The following is a 26,336-nucleotide window of genomic DNA, read 5'->3' as shown; positions in this document are numbered from 1 at the left end:
CACCTGAGCAGCTCAGTGTCTTCCTGCTTTATGTGGCTGCAGACAAACATTTCCTCTGTTTCTCTTCACCACTGAACCGGGTTTGGCTCCGTTGCTTCAGTTTGTTCTTTAGGCGTTGGCTTGCAGCTTCCAGCAGTAAAATAGACTTTAATGTGTTTCTTGGTGTGTTTTAGGGCTTTGTACTGGATAGTTGTCTTGGTAAATGAGGTTCTTTAGCCACAGTTAGCACATGGTGCTAATGTGTGCAGTGATTAGTGGATTTGGTGCAGCTGAGTTGTGTCTTTATCTTGGCTGTAGTGAGTCTTCAGAGGTTTTTGGTCAGACACATTCTGTATTCTTGTTTGAGAACCAACGTTGGTTGTCCAGAAGGTAAGAGTTCCTGTCCTGATTCTCTGTTCTCAGAGGTTCTCTGGTAGGCTGCAGGAGACTTTAGCGTTTGGGTTGTGCTAGTTTGGTTTTTGTACGGTTTCATTTGGACGACTATCTTGAGGCTCCTCCATGTGGTTTAGTGAGGTTTTCTGGAACAGTTCTACAAAGCAACCTGCAGCAGAAGAGGCTTTGAGAGTTTTTAGGAAGTTCTGGAGACCAGACTTTAGAGCAGCAGAAACATTTGTCAGCAGTTTGAGCAGGAGAAGGTGAGCTTCAGAGTAGAAATGAGAAGGAAACCTTCTTGACCCGTGTGGTGAGGTCCTGTACCAAGAGTTTGAGCAGGTTGTGAAGAGTCTGTAGTTCTTTGGTCTGAAAGCACAAGAAGAGTCGACTCATTAAAGGAGAAAACAGGAGATATTGTTGGTTCTTCTGTCGCTCTGCAGTTTCCAGTTTCCTTAGACTGAATATCAAGTTTATATTTTAAATGATTTCCTATGTGAGCCCAAGAAGGCTTCAATAAACTCCCTCCATCCCCTGGACACAACAAATTTTATTACCACGATAATTTTTATTTATTTTTTTAATGTTTTTGAGTTTTAATCAAAGTTTTAGCATAGTTTTTTTTCTCTTTGCTTGTTTAGTTTTGTCATCTGTGTAAAAGGTGCTAAACAAATAAAGTTGAATTGATAAAGTGAATAATTGACTAACTCATGATTGTGACAACAGAAGTATTTTCATTGTGATTTAAGGGTTTAAAGCAATTAAATCAAAGGAAAAAACATTTAATACAATAAAACTTTTAACAAGAAAATTAAACATTAAATACAATTAAAGAGACAAAATATTTAATTAGATAATTAAATGGAAGATACAAAACATGTAATTATGAAATTAAACAAATGATTTTAAACAAAAATATTAAACATTAAAGATGAAATATTTTGATCATTAAACATTTAAAAAATACAATTAAAAAAGAAGAATATTAAACATTTTTTAAAAATACAAAACATTTAGATTATTAAACCTTTAAAAAGACAAAACATTTAATTAAAAAATTAAATGTTTAATTCGAAAATTAAATCTTAAAGACAATTAAACTTTAAATAGGAATTAAACAGAAAATACAATGAAGCATTTAAAAAGAAAATGAAACATTAAAAGGTGGTACAACATTTAAAAAGAAAAACCTTAAAGATTTAATCAAAAAATTAAACATTGGGAAAGAAACAGGAATTTTTCAAACAAGCCAATAAAACATTTGAAAAAACAACAATTAAACATTGAAAAGACAAAACATTTCAAAATCAAATCAGACATTAGAAAAGAATAAAAGGTGAGAAAGGAGCAAAACTAAACATTTAAGAAGAATCAAACTAAAGACAAAACATTTGAAAAGACACCAGTTAAACTTTAGAAGATCAAATTAAACAGAAGAGACAATAAAAGGATGAAAAAGAGCAAAAACAGATAAAGGTATTAAAACGTTTTCTAGTCTGAAATGAAAACATCAAGTTGTTTCTTCAAACATTTCCTCTTTCTATGTTTTTGGTTTGATTGTGGACAGATTTACTAAGAACTCATTTAAGAAAACTGCTTTCCAGATAAAGTCTACTAGTAGTTGAAGGCATTGATCAAACTAATGTTACCTTCTGATCTCCACAAACTTTACTGTTCAGTGAAGAGAATCAAAGTTTGTTGAGGATTTCTAAAAAACCCACAGGTGAAGGTCTGAGAAGAACTCAGATGGATGGTCTAAATGTGAAATCAAGACTCATGGTCACAAGTTTTAAGGCTTCTGTTAACCAGAAAGTTCAAACTAACAGAGAAGTACTGAGAAACTTTTAAAACTTCAGTCCTCAGAGTGTCTGAAGGTTCAAACTAACAGAGAAGTACTCAGGAACTTAGAGAATTTCAGTCCTCGGACTGTGGAAAGGTTCAAACTAACAGAGAACTACTCAGGAACTTAGAAAATTTCAGTCCTCAGACTGTCTGAAGGTTCAAACTAACAGAGAACTACTCAGGAACTTCGAAGATTTCAGTCCTTGGACTGTCTGAAGATTCAAACTAACAGAGAAGTACTGTGGGACTTAGAAAATTTCAGCCCTCAGACTGTGTGAAAGCTCAGGTCCTGAGGACTCGGGAGGTGTGGAGGCTTTGGAAAGTCTAGGAACTGAGGGTTCCACCCTCCAGCACAAAGGCTGAAGTCCAACCTCCTGAGAAAAACGGTCGAGTCGAGACTCAAGTTAAAAAAAAAACTTGAAAACAACAAAAAATAGATGATAAATGCGCAAAAAAAAGAAGAATTAGTATCTGAGCGAGTAGCTCAGGGGATAAGAAGACAGACTACCAACTGGAAGGTCGCAGGTTCGAGACCCGCCACCGGCCTTTTTCTTTCTTTGTCTTTGTCAGGATTTTCAAAAACTTTAAGAAGTGTCTGGTCTTGAACCAGCGACCTGCAGCTCCATAGGCAAATCCTTAACTCACTGAGCTACAGATCAGATGAAAAGAAATAAATTCGTCGTCCCTTTGGCATCGTAGTTCCTGAAGTGACCACATGGGCAGGGCCAAGGCGGAGTCTGGGTGGAGTCAGGGCGGAGAGTAGGCGGGGAGGTGGGTGGCGGCCTCCCCCCTCTACTCCCCCACCACCCACCACACCTTCCCCCGCCCGACGAGTTTTTCGAGTCTCCACGAGTTCTTCGAGTCTCCACGGGTTTTCCCGAGTTTTTGGAGTTTCCACCAGGTCGGAGGCAGAACAAGTTGTCATGAAGAGGTGTTGAAGTCGGCCAGGATGGACTGACTTTTTACAGCGACTAGAAGGAAGATGACTAGAAGAGCAGGTCTTTAACCACCGTCCACAAAATCCATGGAGTCACTCCAGAGAAATGAAGGGAGGTCAACTTTTATCAACCTCCATCCACATGTTCAACTTCATATCTTTACTTGGACATTTTTAGCACCACAAACCTTTAGTATCACATTTTATTATCATTTATTAGGACTTTAATGGAATCCACCAGCAGATTTACTTTTTGTTGACAAACTTTATTCTTGTCATCGTGGAACTGCAGTATTTAAAACTCTTCCTTCTATTTGACCTCATGTTTATTAGTTTTAGTGGAGAAAGTTATTTTAATTGTCGATTAATCCCTTAAAAACCAAATAATAAATTGGGCTGGTCAAGAGCTTTAAATTTCTTACTTTGTCATATTTTAAGTATGACAAAAAAATATAAAAATAAAGCGTCTTGAGACAATTTGACCTGTAACTGGCGTTATATAAATAAAATAGAATTTAAATTGTATGTATCTTGTAATGTTGGAGTAATTCAGCCATATATGTTAGAAAACACATTTTCTTTGTCCATTAATCTGTTGTTTTCTCCAGTAATTCATTTCTTGTTTTGGTTTATAAAATGTCAAACCCAAATATATTCAGTTTACTGTCATAAAAACCAAAAAGATTGCTGATGCAGGAATCAGGCAGTTTTTCACTTTTTATCTTAGTTTAGTCAGAAAGATAGTTGATAATGTGTGAATTGTTGCAGCTTGTGAGCCGTAGAAGGTTTTAATCTTTGGGGCCGAGTGTCAAAAAACATTTAGAAACCAACATCAACAAAGCACTCAACAAAGGGAAATCCAACTTTTGCATGACAATGTCTAATTAAAGGACATTAATTTCCAATGTAAATGTGTGATATTCATCCTCTGGAGCTTTCTCTTCACATCGTCTTCCACCTGGACTGGTTTGGTCGGGAGCATGTGCAACAAACATTTGAAAAACTGCACTTTAACATCAATGAATGACACTGACGTTTAATCTCTACATAAATGAGACTGAGTCTGGATGTGCTGCTCTGTCATTAACTCTTAAGTTTCGGGAAAGTTAAAACAAAAGAGGACAGTTCAGATAAGACTTGAGAATGAGCTTATTTTGAACAAACATCTCAGACTTTCTGAGCTTCAGCAACTCTAGCAAGATAATTTAACAAGCAACTCAAGAGATCCAGAAGTTGGCGAGAGTTAGCTTTAGCTGAGCCAAAGAACATGTGGGACGCTAACCTAGCAAACATTTCAGATTTTTCTCTGTGAATTCTGAGAAATAATTTACTATTTAATGACAGAGCTACACATCTGAACTCAGTCTCATTAAAACAGACTCTAATTCAGTGTCATCCATCCATATTAAAGTGCAGTTACCCAAAATGTTTGTTGTATGAGCTCCAACAAAACCTGTCCAGGTAGAAGGCCACTTTGACAAACAGGAAGTGGAAGATTCCAAGCAGATTTATAGAAGGGGGAACTGGACTGTACTAAGTGTGGTCGAGTATAGAGGGGTGTTTTGTGGGTTTTTAAGGCTGATAATGATTATTAGTGAGACATTTGGAGTAGATATTCATTTGCAGTAAATGAAAGTATTTAAAATCTTGAGTTAAACTTAGAAGAACACAAACTAACAGAAAACTTTGTTGATACGTTTTTCTTTTGTTTACAGATGTTAAGTTAAAGGAGTTTTATTCGTTACGTATAACCAATCAAATCACTCCAGAAGACAGAGCGACCACAGGTAGATAAAGGTTCAGAGCCAAAGTAGCACCATTTTTAAATGTATTTATTACCGTAAATCAGTAAAAAATAAAATACTGATAATCAGTAAATCAGTCAGCCCACAATTACTACAATTCTACAATGTATGTCTCTTTGCTTTGACTTATTTGTACAATATACAATGTATATGATGGCGTTTTTTTCATACCAAAGGCTATACTATGATGTTTTCTAAGAGACATACGATGCTACTCTGCTTGTTCTGGCCCTGGGATGCTGCACTCCTCCTCTGTTGTTTTCTGGATTGTACTCAGCTGCATGCCTTCGTCCACCCGGCCTCCGTTGACTCGTCCCGCCTGCCGTCTCTAGAGCTGAAGCTGGATTGGAACAGACCAAAGTACAGTCCAATCACGATGCCAGCTGCCCCTCAAAAGGCTCCTTCATCTGGCAGGTGGTGGCACTTCTTCTGAGGGGAAGCTGAGCTGGCCCGGCAGAACTTTGGAGATGTGTTCCAGTGGTTGGTGGATGTATGGGGAGATAGAGAGGGACCTTTGAATTGTTCACAAAGGAAAACAGGGAACCCATTGGTAGTTTCAGTTTACGGTGCTACTGCGGTGTGTTTTTGGGTTTTAAGAGGTGAACAGGAAGAGTTTTTTTTTGTATTGATTATCTTTTACTTTGTTCCTGGTTGGAATGCCCATCAATGTCAACGTGAAGTTCACTTTTAGTTCTGTTAACTTATTTTTATTTTACTAACACCCATTTGTTTTTAACCCCCTCACATGTTGTGTTGTTGTAAACTTACTCTTTCAAATAAATTCTCATCTAACCCTCTGGAAACCAGCGTTTGGACTGTTTTTGTGTTGCTCCTCACCTACTGACAGCTGTGGACTAAAGGCTATACTGTGACGTTTTTAGAGCGACATGCTATACTATGATGTTTGTTGGGCGACACGCTATACTATAGGCTTTTTTAATTGACATATTACTGTGACGTTTTTTGTTTTAGTTTTTTTGTTTTTTTTAGCAACATAGAATTCGAACAGTTTTAAAAGTTACTATACTTTTACTTGTGCAATGAAATTATTATTCTATGGCATTTTTTAGATGACATACTCTGATGTTTTCTTGAATTACATACTATTTTGACAATATACTGCACTATGACATTTTTTGAACCACATATCATACATGACAATTTTAGGCAACATCCTATCATTTTGCGCTTTTTGAACCACATAATAATCTATGTTTTGTTTTTTTTTCTTGCCAACATGCTGTACTATGAACTACAGGCCATACTATGTTATTCTTGAGTAAAGCATACTATACTTTGACATTTTCTGAACTACATCCTATACTATGGCGTTATATACAGAGTGCTTTGGTTACATGTTGATTTATAATCTAGATTTTTTTCTGTTTTGTTTTTTGACGGGATTACCACAGACCTGACCGTGAACACTGTCAACACCCACCTGAGGGAGACGCTGCCTAAGATCTCAAGGCTACTTGGTCGTGGTCTTTCTGGCACGTACTCTTCCAAGATGAGCCGGGAAGTTTAACACTGATGGAATGACACCAGGTCTAAGCCAACAAACTTCCAATTCCTCCTCAACCCACAGTCTCTGGGAAACCTACATGGAGTAAGAAAAGTAGACAGAGAAGTAATTAAGTCTGTACACAACATATTAACAAGAAATCTTGCTAATATATTAAGTACAAAGAACTGAATTCATCAATATACTGGAGACCAGAGCTATTTAATTTGATAAGTATGACCTTGTTTAGTAACATTTCAATTATTTGAGAGCAGTCCTAAAGAACTGCCTGTAATCCCAATCATAAAACGGGTTTGGAGGAAGAACATAGATGGTAATCTGGATATACATGAGTTAGGCTTTATAACTACTATTGGTAGTATTGGTGGTAGTAACAGCAATGTGACTACTACTAGTAGTAGTGATAGTACACTACTGCTGCTGCTGATACTGTACTTTTAGTATTACTACTACTGCTTGTACAACTATACTACAGCTACTATTAATCGTCTGGTATTTGGTTGTCAAGCTGCTAGCTCGCCTTAGCGTTTTGCTAGTGGCTAACTTGTTAGCTCTCATAGACTGGAAGCTCTCAACAAGATTTCATAATGAAAAAAGAGCCAAAAACTATTCTTACCTATGAAAAGTCATTCCAAGTTTCCTTGTCTCAATCGTACGACGCAGTGTGTAAATGTATGCAGCACAGTGAGACGGCATACTTGTTTCCGTTTTCACGCCGTCTACATCAACGGAATGCACTGAAACTTTTCCCCCACTAGCTTAGCCTCGCTGTAGCCGCAGCTCAAAGGGGCGTGTCCTATCTACTCATTCATATCTATGAGAGCAACAGTGGCTGCACATAAGGACGCCTGACGTTGATTAGCTGCGTAAATACCATTATATACAGTCTATGGTAAATACGTATGTGAATCGCATCATTGGCTGCAGCAGCCAGTCACCGGTCACTCACTGACTCACATTGAAAAATAGCACAGAATGAATTGCTACGTGTTTATTTTATTTACAATTTAGGTTGGATTTTTTTTTTCGTGAGCAGCAGATTTTCTGTGCGCGGAGACCGTGTCAGCAGTGCGCAATTGCGCACGCGCGCAGCTTAGAGGGAACAGTGGTCCCAAGCTTCTAATTCAGTATGCAGTGTATTTTTTTATCTTTATGACGCATTATTGCATTAGGGAGAAGTTTCATGTTTAACATGTGATGCTGGAAAATTGATCATTCATGTGAAATATGATGTAAATTCGACTTCCAGAAGACAGTCATGGAAAAAATTATTAGACCACTCTTGTTTTCTTCAATTTCTTGTTCATTTTAATGCCTGCTACAACTAAAGGTACATTTGTTTGGACAAATATAATGATAAGAACAAAAATAGCTCATAAGAGTTCAATTGAAGAGGTGATATCTAGACATTTTCCATGGTTTTCTTGATAATAATCAAAATCCCTTCAGTTTTTACATCAATAGCTATGGCACTGTACCACCAAAAACAGCTTTTAGATATTCCATGTTTTCTTTTCTGTCTGTTTCAGTCACATGATCCACACAGGAGTTAGTACTGATTCATAACCATTGTTTCTGATGACTGCAGTCATACGTCTTGGTTGCTCTCCACCAGCTTCTGACATTGTTCTGCTGTCACAGGAGCCCATTCCTGTTGCACAAATTTAAACAAATTTGTTTTGTTTTTGGGCTTGTTTTTCTCCATTTTGCATCTGATGATTTTCCACACGTTTTCAATCAGATTTAGATCTGGTGATTGAGCAGGCCAAGGCATGGTTCCAATGTTCTGGCTTTCCATCCAGGCTTTAACTGACCTTGCCGTGTGGCAAGGTTCATTGTCTTGTTGGAAAATTCAGTCATTGGAGGAAGGAAAGAATTTTCCAGCTGATGGAAGAAGACTGGTTTCAAGTGTAGCCCTGTACACAACCTGGTTCATTGGCCCTACACACAACTGCATTTGCCCTGTTCCACCCAGACTGAAAGATTGTCACTGATCCACCCCCATGTTTCACTGTAGGGGCAGACAGTCTGGTTTGTAGCTTCTCCAGGCTTCCTCCTAACCAGTAAGTTGGCTGGAGTGGGCATCAACTGAAAACTGGATTCATCACTGAAGAAAACCTTAGTCCAATCATCAACAGTCCAATCCTTGTGATCCCCAGCAGAGAGTAACCAGGCTTTCCTCTGCCTTTCCTTGATGAAGGGTTTCTATTATAAAATATTACGTAATCAGCTGAGTTTTTTTGTCATGTTCATTGTATTCTTCAGGTACTGCACCTTTAGTGGTACCAAGCATTAAAATGAACAAGAAACTGAAGAAAACAAGGGTGGTCTAATATTTTTTTTCATGACCTCTGTTCTGCTGTAGTTACTTTTCCATCCACTAGATGGAGATAATTTCACAGATTTCTCGTGTCTGCAGTTCCATCAGTGCAGTACCTTTAAGCATTATGAAGAAGTTTTGCAAAAAGTGATCGCTCATTAATTCAAATTAGCATTTTTTGTAACTAGATTGAATTTCTTTGCAGACAAAACAACAACAATTAAAAAAAAGAGAAAAAACAAACTAGGACAACATGAGCACATGCTGTGGCCTCCTGCATGTTAAGTGGCTTTACTTCATCTCCGTCCAGGTGTGATGGTGACACCATCATCACTCATCACATCTTAGAGAAGCGCCCACTTCCTGATGCTGCCAAATGCCCAGTAAGGAACTGGCCTGGTTTTGAGCGATGCCCGTCACCTTTAGTGTGTTGAGATCTCCCCCACATAAAGATGGATGGGCCACACAGGATGTGTCTTGGTATGATGGAAAGGCATACAGAGCAAGAAAAAGTGTAGGCTGCACTGTAAGCATATCTTTCATCCCTGAGTCCCACCACTCGGCTGTTCTCCCCTCGACCTTGGCCTGCTCAATTAACAAGGGACTCAGGCGTCCCTGTAATGGATGACCGTGTTTTACACTCAGAGTTCATGGCAGTGGAAGTTAACGTATAATGAGAGTTTGGGCCCTAATGGCAGCAAATTCCAATGCGGCAAGTGCATGTTCTGGATTTAAAAGACACGCAAATGAATTACAGAGGCAACAACACACACAAGGCACTTCCATTTTTTACTTTATATGTTAGTTGCCAAGGGAACAACTGCTCTTCTTCATCTTTGTTGTGCTTCACGTTCAAGTAGTTTGCCAGTAAAACCGTGATTCGGTACTTGAAGCCAACGAGCAGCTCCTCTCTTTGAACGGTTCAGGATTGAGTGCCTTGCTCAAAAGTAAGCCAGCAGTGACGGCGGTTGTTGAGGTACGAGAAGAGGGTGTGAGTCATTCACTTTTTTTCACGTTTTACAAACCAAACTAAGGACAGCAAATGCAATGAAGCATTGTGGATCGTGTACGTGGTAATAATATTTCAGGTTTACTGCATCATTTCAGTTAATAGGAAATGGAAAATCATAATGATATGACTCAGATTCTTCTAAGGCTGTATAACATACTGTACATTTGGCCATTCAAGAAAAGGAAAATTACATTGATATCTAGGGGGACAAACTGCCGTAAAGCACAATAAGGTCTGTATAGGCTCACAATTGAGCATTAGGGAGACTAATGTCTGTTTTTTCTCTCTGCATAATTACTATTTCCATATAACTTTAGAGGCTATTAGGAGGCAACAGCCTCAGCTCATCTATAAAGAGACTGTCTTCCACTTGGGGCCACAAACTGCCTTCCAGAACTGTATCTAGGAAGTACCATCTGTAGGGGGCGCTGTTTTAAAGCTTCACCATGACCTCTGACTCCATGGAGACAAGTAGAGAATAAATAACTCACTGCTGGCATCAATAAAGTGGAGTAATATGAGTTTTAAAGTGATAGATTTGAAGAAATTCCTTTTTTTTTTAATTCTAGGTGAGAGAAAAGGGAACTGAAATGTTGATCTCGTAGTTTTATGGGAATAAAACTCTACAGGGGCTCAGTTGGTGATGCAAACTTTTGATTGGACTGTACCATTTCTATAATGTAAAGAGGAAATCTATTCAGCATTACTGTGGAATTGCATCGCAGGTGGTCTGTAATTACTTTTTACAGTTCTGGGACATTTTTTTCATAGCTGACATGCAAGTATGTAACTAAGTATTTATGTTTACTAAAATTAAAACAGGGAAAATGTGTAGATTTGATGTAAATTGTATTTTTTTAAAAATAGAATGTTTTACAATGTGCACTATTAAAAATGCTTCAAAAGCTGTGAAAATCAGGAATAAATGGTGCCACAAAAATATCAGTTAAAAATGGCATATGAAAAAGCAGTTGTAAAGTTAGTAAATAATAAAAGTTAATTAAAAAAAACCCTGTTAAAACCTGAGAAAGAAAATCAATTGTGGAAATGCTTTTTTTAAAGTTAACATATAAATTTATATTTTTTTGACAGATTTTACTAAAACAAAACAAGGAAAATTGCAAATTTAAAGTCATTTGTTAAAGAAAAAATGTTAAAAGTTTAAAAAGGCTAAATTTTTTTTTTTATATTTTAAAAATGTGAAAATCTGGTAGCAAGAGTGCCAGGAAAAAAAATGTTAAAAACAGAAAATAAAAAAAAGAGTTAAAGAACACTTAGTTTATATGCTATGAAGACAGTGTGCAGCTGTTGGAACGCTCCCCCACCATAATAATAATTGTAATTTAATATATATATATATTTTTAAAAATGTAAAAAAAATGAATTTAAGAAAACGCACTTAGAAAATAGCAACAATTTTAAATGCCTGGCATATCAGGGAAGTTTACAGATTAAGATTTTGTATTAAAAATAGGGGAACATTTGAATTGAACAAGAAGAAATCCCTTTAGTTTGGGGATGTGTGAGACAGGGAAACCTCAGCCCAGCAGCAGAGCAGACTGGTGGACGTGCCTCTCCAGACGCACGGCGCTGGTGCTGGAGTCCAGCTCATTGCACAGGCGGCGATGTGGAGGTCAGTCGCTCATCGGTGCTCACCAGTTTCCCCTCTAAACCTGCCTTTTTTGGCTCTCCTCCGTCCTCCTGCTCGGGATTCACACTCCGTCGAGCTCATCCTTTGAATCACGTCTCGCAGCGAGGTTCCCGTTTTTCGGGCGGCAGGTGTCCCGGCGCGTCGTCGTCCCGAACAACCGGGACAAGTGATGCTCTGAGCTGCACTGTTGCTCCACTGTCGCCTCGCGTCTCTGCAGCAAAAAAAAAAAAAAAAAAAAACCGGGCTGGAAATGGTCCGATGCTCCACTGACCGGCAGCGATCGGAGGTAGGTGCCCAGAGCTGCCCTGCAGGGATGCAGGAGGAGGGTTACTTTCTATTCAGAGCAGGTTTTTTCTTTTTTTTTTCTGATCAGATAAGAGGCTCCGAGCACAATGTCCTCTGCGGGGAAGCTCAGCACTGCGGCTTCCCGCACTAGTTTTTGAATATTTCATTTAACCCAAGAGGGATATTCAGATGTGCTGTGGTGACCTTATCATGCAGGCTGGGGATGACATTCATTAGAGGGGGTTTTCCTCCAGCGGATGTTTAACCCACTCATGCATGTTCAGTCATTCAGTCTCCTCACAGATTGTAGACGAGCTGTCATCCACTTTAAAAGGATGCTGATGGAAACTGGTCACCAGGAAAGCTGCAAAATAGGCATTGATGTGATTTTGCAAGACATTTAGTTACTTTTTTTGTCCTAATTGTTCATGCCATCATGCATTTGTTTCATGAGTTTGTGTTTTGTTTTTTTGTCTAGCAGTGGGAAAAAGTCATACAATCTCAGAGGAGGGCAGCCTGCCTGAGGGATTCCATTTAAAGTACCCACAACAGCATCAAACTATAAATCAAAAAAGCCTGCAATTTTACACCCTTAATGGGAAAAAGGATCACTCCATTCATCACACATGCTCTGCAGACAGAGCTCCTGTGGGATTTAGACATAAAAATTAAAACATATATAAAACGACAGATGATGAAGGAGGAAAGGAGACCTGTGTGAAGTAGTGATTTCCTCTTCTGGTTTCTAATCAAGCCCTGCTTTTCTGCTACTACTAGTTTATTTTCCTCATAGTATCTTAAAGTATAGCGTCTGTGCAAGCCTCAGAAGCTCTACTTTTTCTCCCCTCCCTCCCTCTTTCTCTCTGCTGACGGTGTCATGTTTTCCTGCCTCCCCTCAGGTTAGACTCTCAGTCAACAGAGGGTCACAGCCACAGACACACCAGCCTCCCTCCGCCTGGCTGCCAAGAGTCGCCCGTCTGCCTGCATTCGCCTGAGCATCAGTGAAGACAGGCAGAAAGCATACGCTGTAGTGGTGGTACAGCCTCAGTGTGTGTGTGTGAGTGTGTGTGTGGGTAAGTGTGTGAGTACCCCCCCAAGCCCTTCACTCTGAATGTGTGCAATGATGTGTGCTCGTGCCAAGGTGGAGAGTTAAACGGAAGACGGGACCTTTTCAAGTCAGCAGAACGGATCCGAGCACGTGAGATTGTGAGTTTGTGTGTGTGTTGGTGAGTGTGTGCGTCAGGGAGGTAGTTGTTGACCAGCAGGCTATGAGTGCGTCTCAGAGGGAGAGCCGTTCGATCTCTGAGTTGAGTTGAGCGAGAGCAAAGGAAAATCTGTAAGAGGAGCAGCCATGGGGCTCGGACAGTCCAGCAAGGCTCCGATCACCGACGACACGGATGATGGTGAGTTTTAAAACCTCCTATATTTTTGACTTTTTCTTTTTTGTTTTTCTACTTTTTGGCTCAAATCTAGTGAGTCACAAGACCTGAAATGACACAGATGGCGAGCAGGATTCACCTTTGTTAGGATCTTACTATTATCTAAAAAGATTAAGAGCATTTACAGTTGATAGATTTGCTGATTTGGTGTCCAACTGGTCTTCCTATTTGATTTTGCCTTTGATATGACTATAGGATTGTTCATTTTCACCAAGATATAAACAGTTCAGGGAACAGAAGAGCTTATTAAGTTGGTTTCTGAATCTCAGAGTCATTCATCAAAACTCAACTCGACCCATTTTCTTTCATTTTGGTGTTGAATTCTTCATATTTATGGTCATCGATAGGTCAAGTCTGGCCAGACTATTATATTATGAATTCTTGCAGACTGGTGGCTATCAAGGTCAACATCAAAAGGAGTTATTACCATGATTGGCAAAGCTCTTGGTTTGAATTCATTTTCCTATTCTTTGAGTCCAGAGTAGATAATACATTGTGATTTTATTGATCTGAGTCGGTCTCTGAAATTAATTCCACTCTGGCTGCACCCCAAGGACTTCAAGTAAGTCAGTGTTATATGAGTCAGTGATTTAGTCAGAAGTGAGGTGGCTTTCCCAGGTTTTTTTTGTTTGCTTACTTTGGAGGTTTCTCTTTGTATCTGGCATCAAAGACGAGCTTTGTGTCTTTTTCTATAGTTGCAAGCGAAGGATGTAACATCTCTTTTAAGTCACTGTGGTAGAGGGAAGTAATGAATTAGCATCTGAATTTTTACTTGATTCCTTTGTCTGCTGATGTACAAATGTCACCATTGTGTGACAAACCCAAATCATTTTTTTTGTTTCAGTCTAATTAGTGCATCACTCCCTCTAATGAAATCCATATCTGAGGGTTTTGTCTTCTTCACTGAAGGCAGCCTCCATCAAACGTGAAGTCATTATTCATGGTTAACCCTGCTGCTTAGTCATCCAGTGTGCTGTTCTGGAAATGCCACTCATAACAGACCTTCTCTGAACTCCGAGTTAATGCAATAGTGCACCTTCTCTGACTTCTCTCCCAACAAAACAGCGTGGGCGATTTCACCGAGGGCAGGGGAATCATAAACACAGAGACGCATCGTTTTGAATTTAGAAAAGAAAAGGGGGAAAAAAAGCCTCGCGCTCCCTGGAAACAAAGTAATCCCCCCGCTGATGAAACTCTCATCAGAGGCGGAAAGGGTTCTCCTTTTGAGATGGGTGTTCCTTGACTTTGTTGTGAGTGCTTGACATTGCAGCGTGGCTATTCTATCCCCTCACTGCTCTGTATACTGTATGTTTACTCCCAAGATAGCTGGGAAACACTGTGCAATGAGGGAGGAATACGAGGAGAGAATGGGAGAGATAATTGGAGGCAGAAAAGTGAAGGAGGGAAGCTATGATGAAGACACAATGTAAGACATATAGAACAAAAGTGTCTAGATGGTGATTATAACCAAACCCAATCAGCATGGTTGCATAGTACCAGTTGCTTCCAATGCATCTTCTAATGTGCCAAGAATCTCCAATTCTAATGTTCTGACGGACTTCAGTGGTCTGTGTGTTGATGACACTCCTTTGAGAAGCAATAAAGATGTAAATTGAGCTTTCACTTCACACTTCAGAGGCGCCAAAGGTCACTGCAAGGTGATATCGACAGGCATGGAAATCATGTTTGTTTGTTAATTCTGCAGTTAACATTTATAAATCCTGACAGGTTCAAAGGAGATCGTCAAGGTATGTAACTGCTCTGAGGTTAGCAAATGTTAGTGTCTGTGCAGCTGAAAACTAATTTCTGTGAAAGTTATGAAGAGCATTTTACATAATATGGTTCTCGTAAAGTTATTTAATTTAGTTTTTAGTATGGATTGTGGTTGCACATTTGTTGCTTTCCCATATATTTTACACGCAGACTATTTAGCCATGTAAGACCCAAATATTGAAAAAAAGATATATATATATATATATATATATATATATATATATATATATATATATATATATATATAAAAACAGTAAAAAACAAAAAATATAATAACAATAATGATAATATACAAACTCAAATATAGAAGAAAATCAGCACAAATATTATATATATGTACACATATATGTATTTATATACATATGTATATAGTAGAAAATAATATTTTTTGAAAATAAAACTGATGTATTTTTGCAACAGTGGGTTTTACAGGGTTAAAGTGTCTGTGCAGCTAAATGTGACTGATTTTCCAAGAAACATATTTTAAAAAAGAAACCCTTCTGTAAATTTTAATTTGTGACATTGTTACATACATAATCATTCATTTTTGTCGAGTTCCTTGCAAATGCCTCTAAAACAATAGGAAATTAGCATACCGTAAATGCAAAACAACCTAGACGGAAAACATTTTGCATCACAAGCAGCAACAAGAAGACCAAGAGTCAGGAATCAGAACGTATCTATGAAATAAATTAACAGACTGCTTTCAAATGCATATTTTGCAGTTTATACTCAACCCATATTAGCTGATTTACACAGCGGCGTGTGCGTGAAGGTGAACTCTGTCAAGACATGTTTATTTCCTCAGAGAATGATGTGTGTGTACTTCATGTGTCCCTCATGTGCCACGTACGTTTACCACTCTGAGCCACCAGGAGACTCCGGTTAATGGACGGACCCTGTTTACTGCTCACCAGACGTTATTCACATTGCAGCGGCACATGTGGACCCATGGGTTCTGTTTCAGTTGTCAGAGCAACACATGAATGCTGATGTTCCCATGCTAAAGAGTCCGTACATGATTTACAAGAAGGAATGAGAGGAGACAGAGGGAGAGGGGAAAGACGCAAAGACTTTACGTCCACAATGAGGCGGTTAGTTATGAAAATTTCATTCACATTTTCTAAAGAAGTGCATGAAAGCCAACAGCTGGTAAGAAGTGGAACAGACTCTTCTGGTTTGTACTGTTACAGCTTTATCAGTTAAAATGTATGGAGTCCTGATGCTTATACTGTGCAGGCGAGCTGATTTATAACGTCCCATAAATGCTACCTGTTGAACAGGTTAAATGAATTATGACATCAAGGTCATGTGCATGGAGTGAGAAATGAAGCGGTATGATAAAACCTCCATATATATGCAGGTTAATGACAGCATCTGTGTTGTTTTCATGGATAACATAGATGTGATAGTGTCTCTTTTGCCAAAGTAAAATTCCTCTGTTCCATAGACCTTCACTGTTATAATAATAATCAAAAACACATCATAGCTGCAGTGGAATTTTATTTTCCAAGCATTCTCACCTGCATGTATTGCTGCCGTAAATTCTCATGAGAGAAGGAAATATGTGTTAATCAACTGTGATAACAGTCTTCAAGAAATGCGCATCTCCCCCTGGTTTGAAAATCTGAGGTGCAAAGTGATTTTAGGGAAATAATGAGCCTTTTATTAAGACCCTAATTATATATTTGTGCACTGGTTTTGAATATTTATGTCTTCAGTGGGAATTAACAGGCCTGAGACGGACACATGTATATTGTTTTTTTTTTTTTTTTTTTTTTTTTTAAAGTTACTTTTTAGGGTGTTAAAAATCCTGGTCTGACTAGCTGGGTCATCTGCTCTCGGTATCTTGACGAGCGTTGGCATCCACTTACACCCTAAAAACGATGAATTTTCAAATCTAGCCACCTCAGTTTGGACACAATCAAACGTAGCATGTTGGAAAAAGCAGACATGCAGGCAATTACAGAGTGTGAGAGACTGTGCGAGGCTCCAACCGAACAAGCGTGATTGCTTTCAATCCCAGCTGATTAGCATGTGTCAGTCAAATTCAAATTGACTAGCAGATGAGTTCCTCCGTCAGATGATTTCCTCAGCTGGTTTAAGCCACGGAAAGACTGTCAATGTGTCAATTCCACTCATGTGCAGCCTTCGATCATTACACGCTTTGTTACTCATGTGTCTGTCATTTAATGCAGCACATTAGGAAGCATCCAAAGTCCTGCTGGTAGAATATCAGCCTCCACCTCGCTCGCTAGCTCACTATCTGATCCTCAACCACAGCTGTCGTTCTGAAAAACCCATCAGGAAGGAATCTCCAAGTAGCTCAACAGGAAAATGACCATCTGAAGTGTGTATGTGTGTGTCTGTGTACATGCTGACATATGTGTGTGTGTGCATGATAAGGGATGCCTCATATGGACCCTATCAGAGTGGGTTTTGTAAACACTCCAACACAGATAGTGAGAGAGGAGGAAGTGTCAGTGATACGTGACTAACAGAGCATAACATTAACTGCCACATCCAATAGATCTAGTGACAGCAGGCAGAACGTATGAGTGTGTGTGTGTGTGTGTGAGAGAGGGAAAGAGTGTGTGAGTGCACTGCTGCAGAAAGAGGCAGGTAATGTTTTAAGTCTGGACCAAATGTCCTATAAACGTGTGTGTTTTGATAATGATTGTGAATGCAGTTGTGAGTCTGTGTGTGTGTGTGTGTGTGTGTGTGTGTGTGTGTAGGTGTGTGTGTGCGTTTGTATTTATATCTCGATGGGGTCCACAACCTGACAAATCACTCACGCCGTGGGGTCCAATTTTTCCCGTGGGGCCCAAAACCGGGGCCCCACAGGCACAAGCATTGCAATCAATAGAAAATGGCCTCCTGACATGCCTGGTGCAATTTTCTTGAAAAAAAAAAATGGACCCCATGGAGTCTGACTTCACACAAAGTGTGTGTCGGACAGCGTCCCCAGTGGTCATTGGTGGGTACTGCAGTGTGTAAATTTGCATCCGTGGGGTCCATTAACGGAGAGTGTGTGTAAGTGTGTGTGACAAAAAAATTCATATTTCATACAGATTTATGCATTTTCAAGTGATTAAACTCGAATGTTATTGAATTACTTTGCCTAAAATCAATTCAGGAATCAATTTAATCACTATAGCATCCTGTCATAGCAGTCAATTCGTTTTATTTGCAGTATGTATATGTAAATATAAATACATATTTTCATATAAATATTGTCATAGTGATTTTAGGATCTTCTCACTATCCAATGTTAGGATGGTTGTTGTGCTGTTCCACTGCAATGTGTTCGGTCAGAAACACGAGGAGATGCCACTGTAGTTTGACGTCTTTATCGAGCACTGCCTCACATATAACACATTCCATGCATATTCTGTGCAGCTCTGTATCTCCCACAGCTTCAGTCTCCTCTCCACTACAGTCAGATACACTACCAATAGCCGTAACATCCTATTGGCTGTTGGCTGAGGTGACATGAGGGGTGAGCATGTCACTCACATGGGAGAGAGGATGCAACCTGGCTCACAAGAACTGCAATGAATCCTTTTTACAAATATAATGAATGTACTAGTTAAAGGCAAACTGTGAATGTCATACCTCAAGAAAGTCCTGAGGGAATTTCTTCACATTTATGCCACACCTCAAGAATTTAAACATCCACTTAGACTTGGACATTAACTGATTCGATTTTGAAGGTCAAAGGTCAAATGATGTCAAAACATGTTTTTGTCTATGACTCAAGAATTCACATTAATTATGACAAAGCGTTAAACAAAACCAACTGAGATAAAATTATTAAGTGATGACATGTATCCAAGGTATAACACTGAAGGTCAAAGGTCAGGCTCATTCCTAATAGTCAGATATTTCAAGAAAGGCTTGAGAGAATTCTTTCAAATTTGGCATAAATGTTGACATAGACTCAAGGATGAACTGAGTAGATTTTGATGGTCAAAGGTCAAGGTCACTGTGACCTAACAAAACATGTTTTTGGCTTTGTTTTATGAGATCACGTCAAATTAATTTGTTAATGATGACAAAACACACAAATGTCTGAAAGATTAAAGGTCAACAACAGAACACTGTCTCACAAAAATGCTATTTATGTCAGTTTATGGCCAACATCTCTCATGTTCCTATATCAGTTGACATGAGTGATGTCTATTTCTAAGCCTGTTCTCTTGGTTGTCCATCCTGGCTAATGCCTGATCTTCAGCTGACAGTGCCTGCTAACATGCTCCTGACACACCTGCAGCTCATCCTCACTAACTGCCACTCCCAACACCTGCAGTTTAAAGACCAATCTCTCCCTCCGCTCTCCACCAGTTTATTGTAAATCCACTCATGCTATCTGTTCAGTTTCTTTTCCTCGTGTGTTTCTTTCTGCTTGTAGCCCTGCTATTACCTCCAGTTCTGTAAATCCTCACTCAGACTGCTTCCCCATCACACCCCAGTGTTAGGATGACTGTTTTACAGTTGGATAAAACAGGAGGCTTGAGGCGAGATAAGATGCAGGTCAACCTGGCATTTGTTCACCAACATTCACATTAAAAGAACACAAATAGCAAAGGTGGTTAACTGGTGTGTTGTGTCGCTCCTTTCCTCTCTCCTCGCTCTCACTCAACTGCCAGTCTTTTATAGGCATCCCCCTAATCAGCCCCTCAGGCCTACCAACATAAGGGTTAACCAAAATAATCAAACACAAGAGTTTCCCAAAAACGCAATGTCTTTAATTTTAACTATAATAACAAACATTAAAACTGGATATCCATTTCCGAAAAACGACTACCAACATCCTCATCAAGCAATACATTTATTTTATCACCTGAAGAGATTTCTTCTCACCCTCTCCTCACCTACACTTGGTTCCTCCCGGAACCTTTAAAAAGATGTTCCAGCCCATGGGGACTCTTTGGCTGGAACACCTGCAGTGACAAAAGACAGGTGAGTCATGTCACACTTTTCAATTTATGCATTATCAAAACAATGCCCCACACCCACTTCTACAGGCATTCAGTTATAAATGAAGTCCAATCAATTAATCCTTGTACTCAAACTGTTGCTTTCTGCCTTGTAGGCCTCAGCAGGGTTTTCACCCAATGTTGCAAGGAGAAGCCACCAAACAGCACATGGCTGCACATGACAGCACATGCCAGCCTCAAACCCACACTCATTAAATCCATAAGACACAGTCATTGTTTTGTGTCTTATTGTATCTTGAATGTGAATTCCATATAGGTAATGAAGCTACCTTCATTAGACCCAGTTTTCCTCCCTGGATTTTGCCCACTTCCCCATCTCCTACTAAGCTCTGCTTTCCCTCAGTTATAGTTTTTGGTTTTTGTAATTAACTCTAAACCTGCATCCGTCTCTGTGTCTCCTTTGGGAATACATAATATCAATATCTACAAACTGAATTCGCAGTAAACAGAACATCTGCCCTCTGTGCCCTTCTCCTCCCTGACTGAGTATTCAGTATTTGTACAATGTCACTGCTTGTCTGTCAACAATAGTCACCTACAGTGTATATCAAAGTACGTCAAAGGAAAAGGTGAATCACTCAAAAAACTAAGCTGGGAGATTTAAAAAAGCAATTGGATATATCCTGGCCTTTTCCTTTACTTATTTTTAAACTTTTACACTGATTCATTAACTGTACCACTTTAACAGGGCTCTGCTTGAGTCACACTTGTAACTGTCTGAACAACAGCAATGATTCTGTTGCCTTTTGACCAATTTCTTAGTCTGATGTGATGTTGGAGGCCATAGTTATGCCCTGTTTCCCACATATTTCCTATATGTTTGCAGACTGACTCAGACTCAGTCCCATCCTTCATTTCTATCACAGCTGATCATCATCTGATTAACCATGCCAGGATATCAGTCACTAACAGTGTTTCAGTGTGCTGTTTCAGCAGTGGAGGGACTTGAGGGCATCACATTTCTAACCATTAGCATGAGGGTCTTCTGGCTCACTTCAAGTCAGCTACCAACCTCAATTGCATGTAGCATTTACCTGTCCTTTCCTGTGCAGTAAGCGTTATGCAAGGAACCCTGAAGCATGAACATTTTTTGAGTTGTTTCTGAATTTTGCTACCAACCTAGCATAGCCTTCATCTGCCAGCTGTGGTTGCAATGGTAACTTTGCTAATGTTTACCGAAATCTGGTGTGAAGTCTTTGGTTCCTATAAAATATTGTCTAATTATGGAACATAGTGGTGGGACCTCTGCATCTTACTCACTCCATTAGATTGGGATGCTGAGCCAAACTGAAGAAATCTATTTGAAATGGCAAGATGTGCTACTTTAGCTTGAGCAGAAGCAAACTCCACAAGGACAGGGCCTAGCTGTTCAAACAGGAGTGTGGGTCATAATGTTATGGGTATGAGCATGTCAGACAATTAGGACAACCAGGAAGAAGAGCATTTCAGATTTTGAATACAATGCTCTGGTAAAAATTAACCTTGATTACAGCTAGAGTACATGACCAACTACAGACCTCTCAAAAAGGCTCCTTAAACACAAATGTGGGTTTGTTATGGAAGTTGAAATTATACGCTCACACACATATGCACTGCTTGAATTTTATTTACCAGCTATATACGTTGTATATTTAATGCCAAAGTCATACATCATAACAGTAAACTATGAATCAATTTCAATGCTAGCTTGTACCTTGTATGTATCATCTAGCTATTCATACATGTATCCAACTGTATGTTATATGTTCCTTGTTCCCCTCCCCCCCTTCTCCCCTTTCCTCTCCCTCTCTGCCTCTCTTCCTCTACCTCTACCTCTCCACCTCTACCTCTCTCTCTCTACCTCTACCTCTCCCTCTCTACCTCTACCCCTCTACCTCTCTACCTCTCTACATCTACCTCTCTACATCTACCTCTCCCTCTCTCCCTCTACCCCTCTACCTCGCTTCCTCTACCTCTTCTGTCCCCCTCAACCCGTCCGGCCAGCAGCAGATGGGTCCCCCCACATAAAGAGCCGGGTTCTGCTCAAGGTTTTTTTCCCTGTTAAAAGGGAGTTTTTTCTTGCCACTGCCCCATTAGGACTGCTCTGGGGGTTCAGGCATATGGTTTCTGTAAAGCGTCTTGATACAATTTGACCTGTAATTTGCGCTATATGAATAAAACTGAATTGAAGTGAATTGAAATGGTTACGCTAATGGAGAATGACACTTTCATATCAAACACTTACTAAAAACAAGTACGCAGTCAACTAGTCTATTAAAAATACAAATGGACACACAAGCTGGGCATATTGATGAAGGTTATAGAAGTAAGAAATCTTTTCTCCAACCACAAATATGAAAATGGCAAATAGTAGAACATGTCCTTTACCAAAGAGACAATAAGCAGTGTACTGGTGTACTCCATTTGATTGCGAGATTTAAATGAAGCAACCAGAAAATTAGTTTGCACAATAGTTAGCAGGTCTTCAATCAAAAGACAAACAGAACAATCATTCTGGGAATGGCAGTGTATTGTTGTTAATTTGGGGGATTATGAACAAAGTGATGGTGTGGTGAAGAAGAACCACAAGAGGTTTATATTTTCAATAGGCCAGCTTTAACAGTTTACACTGTAAGTCAAGATGAATATCATGTAAACAAGGAGAGTCCTGACATGCCACTGGCAGAAGGGCATTCAGACATGGTAAAAAGATTGACTGGTTAATAAATTTCATCCACACCAAGTCATACATCATGCATTTACTGACATGAAAAGCCACATTAACTTTGAAGTTATGGCTATGGTTTTTACCTTTGACTGTCTTGCACAACTGGAGAAGTATAGCTTCTGTGCTGAAGTATATCTCCACTCATATTTTCAGAAAATGTTTGCATTAATCCTTCCTCTTGCAATGTTTTAAACAATGAGGTGCTTTGTGTACTGCCTTTTTGGCCAGTTGTTCGTTTTTCCACTCCATGTATGGCCATTTAATAAGTCCTGTTTGACGCGTTGAAAATACTGGTCACGTTCTGTGTGAATCTGCTTAATGCATCTCTTCATCTAACAGCTCATCCCCACTGCACTATGATCTCCTGCAATATTTAACTTGATCTGCAGATTAAACAACAGAAAATGGCCAAAAACTACATAACTAGACCCATTTTAACGTAAGTAAAGCACCAGTAATGAAGCTTTGCTAAGTTAGTGTCATAAACATCACATTTCCTGTTGCTTTCTTCATAACTGAAGTATCCCACTTGTTCCCTGATGGATCACTTTTATTGTGAAGGAATACCAACAGGAAATGTTAAGTTTTCCTTAACAGCAACTTAACACAGCTTTGCCATGTCATTACTGAGTGGAGGATGATATAGTCACCATGGGGACCACTAGACAGTAAAGGTGTGTACCAGCACCAAGTCAGAGGTAAGGGAGAAACACACACCTATAGCGGGCCCCACGCCGACCATGCCCATCCCCCATAGTCGGCATGGGGCCCGCTATAGGTGTGTGTTTCTCCCTTACCTCTGACTCGGTGCCGCAAAAGTCAGGAAGTGTGTACCAGCATCCACTCAGACATCAACTCCGCTCTGCTGTCTCTCCTCTCTGCTGTCTCTCCTCTCTGTCCTTTCCGCTGTCTCACCTCTCTGCTGTCTCTCCTCTCCGCTGTCCCTGTTGTCTCTTCTCTCTGCTGTCTCTCCTCTTCTCTGTCTCTCCTCTCATCTGTCTCTCTTCTCTGTCTCTCCTCTCTGCTGTCTCTCCTCTTCTCTGTCTCTCCTCTCTGCTGTCTCTCCTCTTCTCTGTCTCTCCTCTCTGCTGTCTCTCCTCTTCTCTGTCTCTCCTCTCCACTGTCCCTGTCGTCTCTCCTCTCTACTGTCTCGCCTCTCTGCGGTCTGTTCTCTCTGCTGTCTCTCCTCTGTCCTTTCCGCTGTCTCACCTCTCTGCTGTCTCTCCTTTTCTCTGTCTCTCCTCTCTGTTGTCTCTCCTCTCATCTGTCTCTCTTCTCTGTCTCTACTTTCTGCTGTCTCTCCTCTCTACTGTCTCTCCTCTCTGCTGTCTCTGCTGTCTCTCCTCTCTACTCTCTCTGCTGTCTGTCCTCTCTGCTGTCTGTCCTCTCCGCTGTCTCACCTCTCCGCTGTCTGTCCTCTCTCCTCTCTGTCCTCTCTGCTGTCTCTGCTGTCTCTCCTCTCTGCTGTCTCCCCTCTCTCTCTCTTCTGTCTCTCCTCTCCTCTGTTTCTCTTCTCTGTCTCTCCTCTCCTGTCTCTCTTCTCTGTCTCTCCTCCCTGCTGTTTCTGCTGTCTGTCCTCTCCACTGTCTCACCTCTCCACTGTCTCTCCTCTCTGCTGTCTCTCCTCTCTGCTGCCTCTTCTCTCTGCTGTCTGTCCTCTCCGCCGTCTCTCCTCTCCGCTGTCTGTCCTCTCTGCTGTCTCTCCTCTCTCTCCTTTCTGTTCTTTCCTCTCCTCTGTCTCTCTTCTCTGTCTCTCCTCTCTGCTGTCTCTCCTCTCTGCTGTCTCTCCTCTTCTCTGTCTCTCCTCTTTCTCTCCTCTTCTCCTGTCTCTCCTCTCTACTGTCTCTCCTTTTTTCTCCTGTCTCTCCTCTCTACTGTCTCTCCTTTTTTCTCCTGTCTCTCCCTCTCTCCTCCTGTCTCACCTCTCTGCTGTCTCTCCTCTTCTCTGTCTCTCCTCTCTGTTGTCTCTCCTCTCATCTGTCTCTTCTCTGTCTCTCCTTTCTGCTGTCTCTCCTCTCTACTGTCTCTTCTCTCTGCTGTCTCTCCTCTCTACTCTTTCTACTGTCTGTCCTCTCTACTGTCTGTCCTCTCTGCTATCTGTCCTCTCCGCTGTCTCACCTCTCCGCTGTCTGTCCTCTCTCCTCTCTGCTGTCTCTCCTCTCTGCTGTCTGTCCTTTCCGCTGTCTCTCCTCTCTGCTGTCTCTCCTCTTCTCCTCTGTCTCTCTGCTGTCTCCTCCTCTGTCTCTCCTCTGCTGTCTCTTCTCCTCTGTCTTTACTCTCTGCTGTCTCTCCTCTCTGCTGTCTCTCCTCTCTCTCTTTTCTCTGTCTCTCTTCTCCTCTGTTTCTCTTCTCTGTCTCTCCTCTCCTGTCTCTCTTCTCTGTCTCTCCTCCCTGCTGTTTCTGCTGTCTGTCCTCTCCACTGTCTCACCTCTCCACTGTCTGTCCTCTCTCCTCTCTACAGTTCTGTGTAGCTCTGTATGCACTGATTGTGCATGTTTGGTTGACATGTTGAGGACTGAAGAGATGTTGTTACAGTACTGTAAAGCTCTGTATGGACATATATAGTACTTAAACCATCTAGTGTTGTTAAAGTACCTTTCAGTTCAGCTGTTGTTGTGAAATGGCTGACTTATCACCATGGTTACTTATGAGTAACATGGGGGACAAAATAAAATCATAGCAGATTGATTTCAGAAGCCTGTCTTTTGTTCAGTAACACTTCCTTACAGAGAAGAATGATCCTTCTAATGGTCACAGGAGATGCTGTTCTCTCTGGTTCCATCAGTGGAGACCTGAAGAACTGCTTCTCTCTGCTTCTGTGAGGCTAACAGACGTAACATGACTGAGTGGTGGTGGTGGAGTTACTAGTCCCCATGGGGGGCTACAAATCTGACTGAGGTGACTGGACCCCAGAGGGGACAAAATTTCAGGTCTAAAATTTTTGTGAGAGTGTTTGAAGTTTCAAGTGATTTTCAACCTCACAGGAATTTTTAAAAAATTTAGGAGTTAAAATGGTGTCTCTAGACCATTCAGAAAGGGTGGATCCCATGAGGAGGGTCCTGGTCAGGGGGTCTCACGGGGAAAGAAATACAAGTATGTGTGTGTGTGTGTGTGTGTGTGTGTGTGTGTGTGTGTGTGTGTGTGTGTGTGTGTGGTCAGATGAGTGCAAAGAGTGGGCAGCAGCTGTTCCATCCTCGGGGAAACAGCAGAGAGGGAAAACCTTCTGTCCCGGTTGTCATGACAGCACAGAAACAAACAGCCCCATCCGGTTCCAATTGGCGATAAATGTTGCTGATAGACGGAGGAGAGTGAGATGGGGAGTTAAGCTCTGGTTCAGGTTGTGTGTGAGTGAGCTACAGAGGGAGTGATACAAAGGCAGGGAGGACACCAAGCTGCAAAATAAATTTAAAAAATCTTCTTTTAGGACGTTTGAAACGGCCGTTTAAGGAGAAACGTGCAGCGTTCACACAAGATCTTTGCGCTGAAGGTTATTTTCACTCTCTGCCATATAATGTCAGCGACTTCTGGTTGCCCTGGAGACCCCCATCTGCGTCAGCCTGAGTGGCGTATTGTTCAAATGAGCTCAAAGCAAACTTCACACTGAGCCTACTGTAACAGGATTGACACTTAGTATTCAGCTATTTCCATTTATAATGCCTCAGTGACCCACT

The 26,336-nt window shown here is 40.5% G+C and overlaps 1 protein-coding gene and 1 long non-coding RNA gene across 3 annotated transcripts in view; one reads left to right on the top strand and one right to left on the bottom strand.

The window, feature by feature from the left end:
• Positions 1-3,056: 3,056 nt before the first annotated feature.
• LOC111575683 (uncharacterized) overlaps positions 3,057-26,336 on the bottom strand; it is a 96,927-nt gene continuing 73,647 nt past the window's right edge. Inside the window, exons 4-5 of the long non-coding RNA XR_008603981.1 lie at positions 6,395-6,553; positions 3,057-5,465 (exon numbers count right to left, since the gene is read on the bottom strand). This is a non-coding gene — a long non-coding RNA (uncharacterized LOC111575683). The remainder of the gene's footprint in view (positions 5,466-6,394; positions 6,554-26,336) is intronic.
• stk32a (serine/threonine kinase 32A) overlaps positions 11,371-26,336 on the top strand; it is an 86,165-nt gene continuing 71,199 nt past the window's right edge. The window contains exons 1-2 of one of the 2 annotated variants that reach the window (XM_055017406.1): positions 11,371-11,747; positions 12,666-13,149. In XM_055017406.1, the coding sequence (XP_054873381.1) occupies positions 13,098-13,149 (52 nt within the window). In that variant the 5' untranslated portion in view covers positions 11,371-11,747; positions 12,666-13,097. Of the gene's footprint in view, positions 11,748-12,645; positions 13,150-26,336 lie in introns of both variants that reach the window. The other variant, XM_055017405.1, reaches the window with a different exon arrangement.

This window comes from Amphiprion ocellaris, chromosome 14 (genome assembly GCF_022539595.1).
Source record: "Amphiprion ocellaris isolate individual 3 ecotype Okinawa chromosome 14, ASM2253959v1, whole genome shotgun sequence".
Classification (NCBI taxonomy): Eukaryota; Metazoa; Chordata; class Actinopteri; family Pomacentridae; genus Amphiprion; species Amphiprion ocellaris.
The sequence above is the reverse complement of the archived record's forward strand: the minus strand, read 5'-3'. Positions and strand labels throughout refer to the sequence as shown.